Genomic DNA, 12206 nt, shown 5'->3' on the forward strand with positions numbered 1-12206 from the left:
GAGTATCAAAAGTAACGGCATGAGGCTGTTCCGACTGCTTAAAAATCCAATGCAAGCCAATAAAACAACCAAATGAGGAACTAATGCACACTTGAATGGGCGCGGGCGAGCTCTTTCAACGGCCTGAAGTCCGAGACCACGTGCGTGGCTGACATAAGCAGGGCCCGCTTAAAATCCTCTTTTCCTCGCAGTCTCCCACTTCTGTCCGTTCCAAACTCATCTCTCACGCAACTCTCTGGCCTCGAGTATCACTGCGAAGCCCTTCCATCTGCGTTGACTGTTCTGCACAGTTCACGCTCCATTTTCACAACTTTCATCCACACTGGTTAGTCCGGCACCGCCATCATCATTTTCTTCAAACGTCCGCCTCCGGGTCTCCGGCCTCTAACTCGGATTCCCTCAAGAACACCTTTGGTCGTTCTCGCTCCCAAGAGACACCCATCCAGGAAGACTGCTGCCGACTTGTTCATGTATTCGTCCTCCGTGCAAAATTTCGAACACCACCTGCCGCTCAAGCTGCAAACGTTTCGCGCGCCGAAACCTTGTAGCATACACCTCCGGTCCTGTGGTTGAAAGCTCCCTCTCGGCCTGCTCGTTTCCGCTGTGAACCTGTTTCCACAAGAGAAACCGACATAACTATAACTCCAAAATTATTTCCAAAAATTCAAAACTCGACACGCATGTCTTGTTCCGTCGACAAGATTTCGCTCACAATTCCTTCTCGCTACCTTTTCCGCAAGCCCACCGTTCCGTTCTAGTGAGCAATCATCGAATTAACAATTTTCAACCGTCACCATGGCCACCGTCAACATTCGCCGGGATGTCACCGATCCCTTCTACCGTTATAAGATGGAGAGGATCCAGTCCAAGATCGAGGGCAAGGGCAACGGTATCAAGACCGTCATTGTCAACCTGAACTCGGTCGCCCAGTCTCTCAGCCGCCCTCCTGCGTACGTCATCAAGTACTTCGGCTTTGAACTTGGTGCCCAAGCCAATGCCAAGCCGTCCGATGACCGTTGGATCATCAACGGTGCGCATGACGCTGCCAAGCTCCAGGATTACCTTGATGGGTTCATTTCCAAGTTTGTTCTCTGCAAGAAGTGCAAGAATCCCGAGACCGATGTTTTCATCAACAACGACAAGATCGTCCTGGACTGCAAGGCCTGCGGTCAACGCACCGATGTCGACCCACGTCTCAAGTTGAGCACCTTTATTGTCCGCAACAACCCTAAGGGAGGCAAGAAGGACAAGAAAGACAAGAAGGCCCGCCGTGAGCAGAAGAAGGAGAAATCCGCTGCTAACGGCGACCAGGATGGCAGCCCTGGCGACAGCAACAATTCCGAGAATGGCGACGAGAACGGCGACGGCGACGATGCCGGTAGCGATGATGAACTGACTCGCCGCATCAAGTCTGAGGCTCAGACCATCGAGGCGGAAGTTGAGATCAAGGACGACGATTGGGCTTTCGATGTGTCCGAGGAGGCCGTCAAGGCCCGTGCCAAGGATCTCCCCTCGGACCTGAAGCGCTCCCTGGTTCTGGAAGATGTCGACGATGAAGAGGCCGATGGTCCCTCATCCTACGAGCAGCTGGGCAGCTGGATTCTGGAGACCGCTGAGGAGAAGGGCGGCGTGACCAATGTTAGCGACATCGACGTCTACAAGAAGGCCAAGGATTTCGGCATCGAGACTAAGCACAAGACTGTCGCTGTTCTGGCCCAGAGCATCTTCGATGACAAGATCGTCAAGCAGATCGAGGACCGCGCCCCTCTGCTGAAAAAGATGATCACGTCCGAGCGCCACGAGAAGGCTTTCCTTGGTGGTACTGAGCGTTTTGTGGGCCAGGACCGCCCCGCTTTGGTCGCCCAGGTGCCTGCCATTTTGCTTGCCTACTACCAGAACGACCTCGTGTCTGAGGAGACCCTCAAGGCGTGGGGTGCCAAGGCCAGCAAGAAATACGTCGACATTTCTACCAGCAAGAAGATCCGCAAGGCAGCCCAGCCTTTCCTAGAGTGGCTGGAGAATGCCGAGAGTGAGGATGAGGAGGAGGACAGCGAGGATGACGAGTAGATTCGGCAGATCGTTATATTATATGTCTACATACAAGTCTTTTGCTCTGTTCTGCTCTGTTGCTTGTGACCATTTTACTCTTTGGCTACCTCATCTTTCGATGTTGAGATTCATCTTTCCTAGTGTCAGGCCCAGGCTCGTCTAGCACGAGCTTCACGGGCTTTGGCCAGTTTAGGTATCAATTAGCTTAGCTCACCAATCGCCACTCATTTGATCTTCACCCGGTTGCCTCCTGCAATGACTGTAGAGCCTTGGTTTTCTGTATACAACTAGAGCTTGTCTTTGGATTTAATAGTACTTCTAGCTGATGAGTCACTTTCCCTATCTTGTTATTCGGGCATACACCACGTAGAGGAAGAATCATCTACACAAAGCGCAGCACCGCATGTTGTGTCATGGATAACTTCGCCCTGGAACAGACTGTATGTGGTTGGCTGGGGCCGTTTGTACTTCCGGCGTGGCCTCACGTTCTTGGCTGGGGTATTTTTCAGTATGTATATGGGATTCTAATAGGAAATGGTGCCCCGACATAGCAGTATTCGTAGATTGCTAGGTATTCAACTAGCTACACCTAGAATCTGCAAAGTGGATAGGAGTGAAGAGGCCTGAAGCTAGGTAGTAGGTAGTAGGTGGACATAATGGTGGAGGCTACTGAACGAATTTTTGAGTTTGATCAGAAGGTTCGGAGTCTATATAAAGTTTCTTTGCCGGTTGCTCGGAGTCCTTGAGGCGGACTACTTTGAAGGCGATGTACTAGCGCCCCTTTTCTGGGGCAGTTTGACAATCTCGTGATGGCCTCCAAACGAGGCGGCCTGGAGAGCGTTACCGTATGCGATGCCCTTCGCGTTAACGTCTGCTCCGTTGTCCAAGAGTAGTTTTATGACCTCTTGATGGCCTTCTAACGAGGCGGCATTCAGAGCGTTGCCGTATACGCCGCCCTGCGCGTTGACGTCTGCTCCCTTTTCCAAGAGTAGCTTGACAATGTCTCGATGGCCTCTCCTTGAGGCGGTCTGGAGAGCGTTACCATATTCGCCGCCCTGTGCGTTGATGTCCGCTCCTTTGTCTAAGAGTAGTCTGACAATCTCTTGATCGCCTCCTAACGAGGCAGCATACAGAGCGTTGCCGTATACGCCGCCCTGCGCGTTGACGTCTGCTCCCTTGTCCAAGAGTAGCTTAACAATGTCTTGATGGCCTCCTGACAAGGCGGCCCTGGAGAGCGTTGCCGTATACGCCTCCCTGCGCGTTGACGTCTGCTCCCTTGTCCAAGAGCAGTTCGACAATCTCTTGATGGCCTCTTAACGAGGCGGTATACAGAGCGTTGCTGTCTACGCCGCCATGCGCATTGATGTCCGCTTCATTGTCTGCAGTTTCTGTGCGTTTGATGGTTGATCCTGCATTATTACCACTATTTGACGGCTCGTGCTGGAGCGCCAACGGCACGGAATCGTCCACATTTGGTAGATTGAATGGGGTGCTCAGAGATTTCCTTCGGGGCGTTATTTTGGGATGAGGAGCATACTCAAAATCAATGATAGTCGGTCCTGTACCTTCCGAGTTTTTCGAAAAGTGGTGATAGGGTAAAGCTTCCGCTTGATGCTGCTCAGAGATCCAATTCTTCCATTTTTCGTGAAATATGCTGGCATCTATCAAAGTGCATTAGAACATCCAGATTCTCCGCCGAGGCGTTCATGCAGGGTAAGATCTCACCACCGATATAGGAGAACTCAATTCGTAAGTAGCCTAGAGAAAGTAGGAATTGAGTATATTGCATGGGCAGACTGTCCTCAACAAGACGACCTGCAATCCCTCGTTTTGCGTCTCTTCCGGTAAACCCTTGGCCCATGTCGGGTGGTTGGTGACGAAGCATGGTACTGAAACGCCTTACGAGACCGGTCAGGCCCATTGAGTTCCTGTCTTTCTTGGACCTTTGCGAAGGGAACTCAACTCGAACCGTTTTAGCCGAGTAGCTAATCTGTATTGAACTATCGAGTAGCCGCAGAGGAACTTCAATGAGATCGTGCGGCTTGCTCTGTTGCACCATGAAGGAAATTGATCGGTTTCGGCCGTCGAGATCAGACTATAATTTTAGTGGTTGTGAGGTACTCTCCGAGCCCCTTCTAGAAGTGATGTGCTCAACTTGAAAGGTGTGTAGCAAAATCTTCCCTCGTAGTGCGCATTGGAACGCAATAGCATCATCTTCAGAAGCAAAACTATATGACGGATTACATCCTTCATATCTCCATGTAACAGCACCATCACTCTTGTCGACAACGCAGGCCTGATAGAGGCGGATCTCTGGGGCATCGAAGCGCTTATGCATGGTATATGGGTGAATTTCACTGATTGAAGGAACTTTGTGATTGTTAGTATACGACCCCCAAATCTGATACTGCGACAGGAAGGCTCACGGTGCTGCACAATACCCCACTTATAATCAACTTTGGTACTCACTATCCACCGACTGCCTAAGTGGGTGACGACATCGACTGTGCGGAGATCTTCTTCAAGCGACTCAAGTCGGCTAGGCGGAATGGTAAGCCGCAAATTGGCCAAGTTTTCAGGAATTTTTACTTACATGGTCGCCAAGTCACTTTTCACTCTATGACTATAAATACGCCGCCGTAGGTACGGAGAGGGCTGGGTGCGATAACTGGATTGCCGGTATTTCAAGCACTGTTGTGAATACTCACGTAGCCTCCTCGCATCGATCAAATTGGGATCTATTGAGGACAGCGATTGCAAACCGTGGGAAGGCAGCTCATGATCTACGAATCTGTCTACCACAAGAATCCAGAGCTTCTTGCAGTGCTCTGCACTCGGAGAGGGTGCCCTTCCTCTTTGGAGCGCCTCAAGGAGATCAACAAGGTGTCTAAAAAGTGGCCATGTGTTCTGCTCGACAGGTGTGAGCGCCGATGGTAGGGTATCTTCGTATTGAGGAGCGGCTGCGACGGCTATCACTTGGCTCATGTGATTTAGATCGGACCGTTGCAGGATGTCAGAAAACAGATCCCTGTGATTCGAGCAATATTAGCGACGGCTTTGAGGCAACTTCGAAGGAATTCTGGTTTTTCTTCTGTCTATAACTTACAGTATAATATCATCTAGTTTTGCATTCATGACATGCAGCTGCAAATCAAGGCGCCTCTCGAGGAGGTCTAGGTCGGAGGGGTTATAGATATAGCAGGCAGTTTCATGGAGCAAGTTTGTCTGCGGCGTTATGTCTTGGGGACACCATTCTAGACGGTGATAAATAAAGTCATTACATTCATCCCAGGTTTGCTGGAATTCATGGTATAACTCGAAGGCCGCGTGCTGATATTGCAAAATACTGTGAAAGCACCTAAAATTCCGGTAGAAAGCCTGGAAACGTCCAGCAATCCCTTGGATGTCTTGCAGCGGCAGTGCGGCAAGTGGGACTGCTTTGGCACAATCAACCCAGAGCTGCGACATGGTGATCTTTTTTAGTTTCTGCTTAGTCTGATCTTCGATAGGATCTTTGCCCGTGAGCGGTGATTCGACGAGAGTCTCCAGTGCTGGGAAGGCGCCCTCTGGAAGTTCCTCGGATAGCTTGACAAACTTTTCTTTGGATGCACTTGACTCCTTGACATCATCTCGCTGAAGGAATGACTTCCTGTCTACCTCAGCCGGCTCTTTCAAACTGGGGTTTGGGCTGCTTGGAGTAGGAATGGGACCAAGGTCGGATTCCTTAGGTTGAAAAATCGCCATCTTTTGCCACTTATCGGCTCTCCTCTCTGCCCAGCTTTGTTCTTGGCTCGTTTCCAGGACCAAGGTCGCAATATGACTGAGACACTCTCTGGAGACAGACTTTGGTAAAAAGTCTCGTATGCCTGCAACGTAAGACTCACTCAACCCGGGGAGTTTCGTCCCTTTTTGCCGGAGTCTCACATTTAAGATCTCCAGGTCTTTGTGCATTGCCCACAAATATAATGGAATATTAAAGCTTTCAGAGCTGTCTCTACTGAAGGAAAGACGTTGTTCCACGGAATGCCCAAGCTTGAGCTCCGAGATTTCCTCTGGTATGATATGCTGTATCTCCTTCCAAAGCTGAATCGCCAACTTTGTCGTCAACTGTTCTATCATGATGGTCGTATCTGTTGACCGAGCAACCGGCAGGAAAGAATCGAGTTCTGATGACAAGGAAGCCTTCTCAAACTGAGCATCTTCACCCCGTATGACATTGCCCATGAGAGTACAGCATAGGTCCCATGTCCGAATAAAGCCTATCGAGTTGCCTTGATCATGCAGCTGCAGCTTGGCTGGTGATGCAAAATTAATCGATATTTCACGCCGACGGAACTCTGGGAAGTCTTCGATGAGACGTTGGGAATAGCAAAGAATGTAGCATCGAGGATCTTGCTGAAACAAATTAGGTGGGGATTTCAGGGAGCCGAGGTCGGTACTAAGAGAGGTCGCAGAAAGCATCGGTTCTATGAGAGCTTTGTGTACTCGCTGAAACTCGTAGCTTTGAATGTAAGATTTGAACTCAAGAAGCATGGCTTCGTCGTGACGAGTTATGATCGTGGCCAAGAAGTCCGCGACATGTCTATAGCGGAGTGCGACCTTGTAGACCTCTCTCCACTTGAAATCATCGGGAGAACCCCGAAAAAGCGTCAATACCAGATTGAGGAGGGCCTGGGCCCGGCTGAAAGACACGACACCTGCGGTCAATTGGTCAATCTCACTCAATTTTCGGAGAGACTCCTCGCTTGGTATTTCTCCAAAGCATTCCTTGCCGAACAAGACCACGACGTCCTCCGCTCTGAGTAATGGTAGAGCTTGTAGGAGAACAACAAGTACTTGAGAAGCACTCCAAAGATGGCCATTGCATGACAACACCAAATACCACTGCACGAAGCCACAGTGGTCTGAATGTTTATCCAGCGCCCACGGGCATTTCATCTCCTCTGGCCCTACCCAGTTGGAAGTGTTTAGAGCGAAGACAATAATGTTGATGTATATCGCAAAGATATGAATCTGCTGACGTTTAGTATCAGACCAACAACATGATAACAGCTGGAGTAGATCACTCCTACCTCGACATCGCCTGGAAGTGCACCAAGAGGGAGCTTTGTACTCCGACTATGCAGGAAATTCCAGGTACGATTGGCTTGTATCAAAGCCGACCGTAAAGATCCCCGAGTATGAATATGGACCAGAGATCTCAGGATGCGCAGCAGCTCTATCTCGTTTTCTCCCAGCACCGGCTCCATATACTGGATTTGAATGTCCAAAAACTCTGATAGGATGCGATATTTTTCTTGCACCAAAAGCAAATCGGCGTACTCGGCAATGACCGGAAACAAGGAGAGATGTCCCGAGAGCGTTTCCTTAAATATTTCTTCGGCTTTCTCATATTCTCCCCGTCGCTTGAACCGCACAAAACTCTCGATTTCCTGCTCGATATCCTCCTCGACCTCGATCGTCAAGGAAGATAGGGCTCCTTCCTGGCCCGGGATTTCCGACGCATTCGCCGTCATCCTGGCCCTCGCGGTAATCCCTCTTGCAGTGATGGCCCTTTTTTCGGTCGGTGCGGGGATGAAATCAACACTTAGCTCTCCGCGTTCAGCTGAAGCGTCCACACAGATACGATCATGTGAGCATGGAGGGGTGGCGCCCGGGCGGCCAAAGCGCACCTCTCTCTTGTTTCTCTTCTCCTAACCCCTCTTCAGGATTGAATCTGCTTCCTTGCTGTGACAAAACTGTTGGTGATGTTCTCAATCACAGCGGCATCATGTGGAGTCGCTACGTATTGAAGCCTCGCATCGATAAGTACCAGCAGGAAGCTCGGTCACTGCTGGGACAGCACCGACAAAGCCTCGCTTACAGGGAGATACGAACTGTTAAGATTGACTGCTCTTTCCTGCCTGATTCCCAATGGGGTATCCTTGGGCAGGAGCCTGCCTGGCTCCTCTATTTGGACGTCAAGATCAGCCAACCGAAAGATTGCTCCCTCACCAGTGCAAATGTTGATGTGATATTCCAATCACACAACCCAGATTGTCAGAGTAATACTTCTAGCATGCCGCTGGGTCCCATCATTACGGAATACTTTGGACCCCAACGTATCGATGGGCAAGTCATCGACACCCACGGCAGCATGGTGGGTCAAGATTCATCCTGTTCTCTCGGACAGTCATGTTTCACAAGGCCAATGGACCATGACAAACTGAATCCATCCTCAGACCATGGGCATGGATGGACGCTGCCGGGATGTTCATGGCCATTGGCTGGGGATATCAGTGGTCTTCCTCGGCGCGTCGAGTGGCTAGTGGAGGACGCGGTTGCATGCGGGGAGCTGCGCTTGGCAGTCGTCCTACAGCACGACATGAAGCCCTTCTCAATAGCGGTTCGTATCGATGGTCGACTGAAAGGCGAGAAGAATAAAAGATTCCGCTTCTTCCGCCCTATGGAACAGAGCAGCATGAACAGAGTGTCATGTATTGTGACTCCCTCCAGTGCACATGGGTTTCAACTTGATGATATTGCCTCTCGATTGGATTATGAAATGACGACGCTGAACATCCAGAAATACCGGAACACGGCTCAGATGCTCCTGCTGCATAAGGAGCCTTTATCTCGTCACACAAACATTTGTCTCTAACAGAGAAACCAGAGGAATATTGCTCTTTCTGATACTAGTCAGCAGCTGAATATCCGCACTAAAAATAGCCACAACGATTATACCGTCGCGTGGATATGTGCTCTGCCTATAGAAATGGCCTCGGCCAAGGCAGTGCTTGAGGAGATCCACCCGAATCTTGCCGTCCACCCAAGGGATACCAATAATTACATCTTAGGGCGAATTGGGCCCCACAATGTCGTGCTGGCATGTCTGCCCTCGGGCGTATATGGCACTACTTCAGCCGCAGTGGTAGCCACGCACATGCTTTACACATTCACCCGGATCCGTATCAACTTAATGGTTGGTATCGGTGGAGGTGTGCCCTCGGTGAAGAACGATATTCGATTAGGAGACGTGGTTGTCAGTAGTCCTACGCGGGGGTATGGAGGAGTCATTCAATACGATTTTGGTAAAAACATCGGACACAAGATCGAGATGACCGGAGTTTTAAACAAACCACCGCAGTCTCTTCTCGTTGCAATTGCTAGGTTGCGGACCGAGCATCTGATCGGTGGGAACAAGATTTCCTACTATGTCGACGAAATGTTGACAAATAACCCGCTAATGGGGTCCGACTTCCCCGATCTGTGCCCAGATCAGGACCGGCTTTTCGAGGCCGACTACGATTATGTCGGCCCTGCTGCAACATGTGACCAATGCGATAAAACAAGAGAGGTAGTGCGACTTCCACGGACGACCCGCAGCCCCAAAATACATTACGGACTGATCGCTTCGGGAAACCAGGTTATGCGGCATGGCATGACACGGGATCAACTTGCCAATGACATGGACATCCTATGCTTTGAGATGGAAGCGGCAGGGCTCATGGATAACTTCCCTTGCTTAGTGGTGCGAGGCATCTGTGACTATGCAGATTCGCATAAGAGCAAAGATTGGCAAGGGTACGCTGCAGCGACTGCAGCGGGCTATGTTAAGGATCTGTTGTCTGTTATGTCTGTCGCTCAGATCTACTCGATCCCCGTTGTCGTGCCGTCTCTGAGTGGAGATTAGCTGTGACGTTTTATCAATTGTGCTGATATGTTGAAAAAAAATTAGCACGAAACCAAACATGTACAAATAGCCAATATTCACTGGTGGTGTCAAGAGCCCAAAAACCGTACTTACTGGTCGGCATGATTTCTGGATGCGGCTAGCAGTACGGGGGAGAGAGAGTGTGTGACATCATTTACCCTAACCCCTCGCGAGCGATGCAGGCTACAACCACTAGATATATATATCCATCTATGTATAGGTAGAGTTTCCACTTACTGGAAACGAACTTAGAGCCTCGTCAAGGCCTGCCGTGACCTAATTGCCGTTCCCATTGTTAGGCTGCCCTCGTGGCGTACGACTGCGAAATCATTGTGCGCTAAGGGAGCATCGCTATAGTATGGCTGTTATATGGTTTTGTTGTTAAATTTTTCATTGCATTACATTCATTGACTTGGTCGGGCCCAGTTTACGCGATATATATTTTTGCAGGACAGGGGTACCCTGTACAGTTGCCCCAGACCTGTTAAGCCTTTGGGGGCGAAATGGTACGGCGGACTGACGGGAGTTCCCCGCCTGCATTGTCATCACAACAAAACATAACTAGCACTTCTTCCATCTACTACTTGTGGTGATTATCCTCTCCATTGAAACAAGCGCGACTTGGAATTACCCATCTACATCTTGACTGCGGAACTGGTTAGCCGCCGGCCTTCCTTTCGTGACTCGCTCCCCACACGTGAACGTGTCCTCGTCGGCTGGCAGGTAAGCATTCCCGAAGCGGGGGCAAACTGCGGCACATACTTCTCGTGCCTTTTGGGATAAGTTGGAAAGATGCCGCTAATGGCCTTGACTCCTGTTTTCAAGTATAGGCGCCCGGCACCAACGATGTCCTTGACTAGCCTTCCTCCCGAGCTTCTTGACCAGGTGCTTTCCGACAAGGAACTTCAGAAGCGTGATCTAGCCAACCTTGCACGAGTCAATAGAAGCATCTATCCGCTTGTGCTGAGAAGGCTGTACGCAGATGTTCTGCTGGATGGTTCTGACCATCGCGAAGACATGGAAGTCCTAGACCTATTCAACCGAGCTCTTACCGAATCTCCGCGACTAGCAGCCGCCACCCAGTCCCTAACTATTATCACTGGTTCTCCAAATGATGCCAGAACTATCCCCTCTAAGGAAATCATTGGGAATCTTCATGCTCTTCGGACTCTGCCCCTGGGTTTTTATGGCATGGTACATTGCGCCGCAAACTTCCTCCAGATGATTCTGCCGGCAGAGCTCGACACCAGCGCTGCGATTCTATCGAAAATCCAAGATTTAGAGATAACCCACCCAGCAATAACATTCAGTGGGATTATAAAACTCATTTCTCTTCCCAGGATAGAGCGATTGGCCGTGAAGTGCCATCCAAGACAGGAGGCTCGCGAGGTGGCTGTTTTGCCGTCCACCGAAGGCACCGCTCCTCCCTGAAGAAGCTCACTTTGACGATTTGCGCGGGCTGCAATGAGGAATTGCGGCACGTTATGTCGGTTTGCTCAGACCTGAAATCTTTCACCTGCAATGTATCTTCCATGGACAATATCAACGACGATCTGGTATCTCCCGCTGGATTATCCCGAGCTCTGATGCCCTGTCAAGACACCCTTGTCACAATGGAATTTAATAGCGATCCATCAGGCCACATCGATGATTCATCGCTGGACTTGAGTCATTTTGAGAACGTGAGATCTCTGAAGGCCAACAGTCTGTTACTGTTTGGAGAGGACGAGAGCGACGACCCAGCTCATCGACGTGGCTTTTATACTCGCCTGCCACCCTCATTAGAAAGACTCGAGGTATGGGTTCCTGACTACAGAGAATATGATTTAAGATTTAGGTGTTGTTATCTACTCCATAATGAAGATTCTTTTCGCAACCGATACATATGCTTTTAGAGCTCTGGATGAGGTGTATGGCGACGAAGACCCCGATGATAATGGGGCTATTGGCACCGAAATTCATGTTGATTGCGTCATGTGGCTTGCTGAGGTAGCTCAATACCGGCAAAGCTTGTCATATGTGCGGATTGAGGAGGAAGCTGGACGGTCACCGTCCATGAGAGTGCATAGAACAGCTGCTCTTCACAATGCTCCGCCTCGGGTCAAAGAGGCCTTCCACGCAACAGACATCAAGATCGAACTTTATCTTCGGCCTTCCCTCTACCCCTCACTTTTGCGGCCTTAAGGATAGTGCGCAAATTTAAATGAAATTGATCTTACACTAGCTCTTCGATGGGGTCATTATACGAACTGGACGTAAAATTGGTGCTGTGGAGAACATAATGCAACCGTTAATTTGCAGTTATACCGCCATCACATCATGATAGCGAACTCATACTTGAAGTAGTTTTTTGTTTATCGCTACTTATAAAAGGCCTCACAGCCGTCTTTAATTCATACTAGGTTCACGAAGACAGCCTAATCTATCCCTCTCTCAACTGTCAAGCATAGCCAACAAGGGTAAC

At 49.9% G+C, this 12206-nt stretch overlaps 7 protein-coding genes across 7 annotated transcripts; 5 read left to right on the forward strand and 2 right to left on the reverse strand.

The window, feature by feature from the left end:
- Positions 1-795: 795 nt before the first annotated feature.
- N7482_010461 (translation initiation factor eIF5) lies at positions 796-2067 on the forward strand (the record flags this gene model as incomplete). The annotated part of the gene is made up of 1 exon (XM_056692585.1): positions 796-2067. The coding sequence occupies one exon, from the start codon at positions 796-798 to the stop codon at positions 2065-2067; it is 1272 nt and encodes a 423-aa protein (XP_056538542.1).
- Positions 2068-2801: 734 nt separating this feature from the next.
- Positions 2802-3425, reverse strand: N7482_010462 (ankyrin repeat domain-containing protein; the record flags this gene model as incomplete). Its single annotated transcript, XM_056692586.1, has 2 exons — positions 2802-3276; positions 3397-3425. 2 exons carry the CDS (start codon positions 3423-3425, stop codon positions 2802-2804), a joined length of 504 nt encoding a protein of 167 aa, XP_056538543.1.
- A 1726-nt stretch (positions 3426-5151) lies between these two features.
- N7482_010463 (uncharacterized protein) lies at positions 5152-7565 on the reverse strand (the record flags this gene model as incomplete). The annotated part of the gene is made up of 2 exons (XM_056692587.1): positions 5152-7062; positions 7122-7565. 2 exons carry the CDS (start codon positions 7563-7565, stop codon positions 5152-5154), a joined length of 2355 nt encoding a protein of 784 aa, XP_056538544.1.
- A 254-nt stretch (positions 7566-7819) lies between these two features.
- N7482_010464 (uncharacterized protein) lies at positions 7820-8689 on the forward strand (the record flags this gene model as incomplete). The annotated part of the gene is made up of 1 exon (XM_056692588.1): positions 7820-8689. One exon carries the CDS (start codon positions 7820-7822, stop codon positions 8687-8689), a length of 870 nt encoding a protein of 289 aa, XP_056538545.1.
- Positions 8690-8803: 114 nt separating this feature from the next.
- On the forward strand, positions 8804-9721 carry N7482_010465 (uncharacterized protein; the record flags this gene model as incomplete). The annotated part of the gene is made up of 1 exon (XM_056692589.1): positions 8804-9721. The coding sequence occupies one exon, from the start codon at positions 8804-8806 to the stop codon at positions 9719-9721; it is 918 nt and encodes a 305-aa protein (XP_056538546.1).
- Positions 9722-10543: 822 nt separating this feature from the next.
- Positions 10544-11173, forward strand: N7482_010466 (F-box protein; the record flags this gene model as incomplete). Its single annotated transcript, XM_056692590.1, has 1 exon — positions 10544-11173. The coding sequence occupies one exon, from the start codon at positions 10544-10546 to the stop codon at positions 11171-11173; it is 630 nt and encodes a 209-aa protein (XP_056538547.1).
- A 426-nt stretch (positions 11174-11599) lies between these two features.
- Positions 11600-11926, forward strand: N7482_010467 (uncharacterized protein; the record flags this gene model as incomplete). The annotated part of the gene is made up of 1 exon (XM_056692591.1): positions 11600-11926. One exon carries the CDS (start codon positions 11600-11602, stop codon positions 11924-11926), a length of 327 nt encoding a protein of 108 aa, XP_056538548.1.
- Positions 11927-12206: the final 280 nt, after the last annotated feature.

The sequence above is a fragment of the Penicillium canariense genome, assembly GCF_028826845.1.
Source record: "Penicillium canariense strain IBT 26290 chromosome Unknown utg000008l_segment0_segment0, whole genome shotgun sequence".
NCBI classification, from domain to species: Eukaryota; Fungi; Ascomycota; class Eurotiomycetes; order Eurotiales; family Aspergillaceae; genus Penicillium; species Penicillium canariense.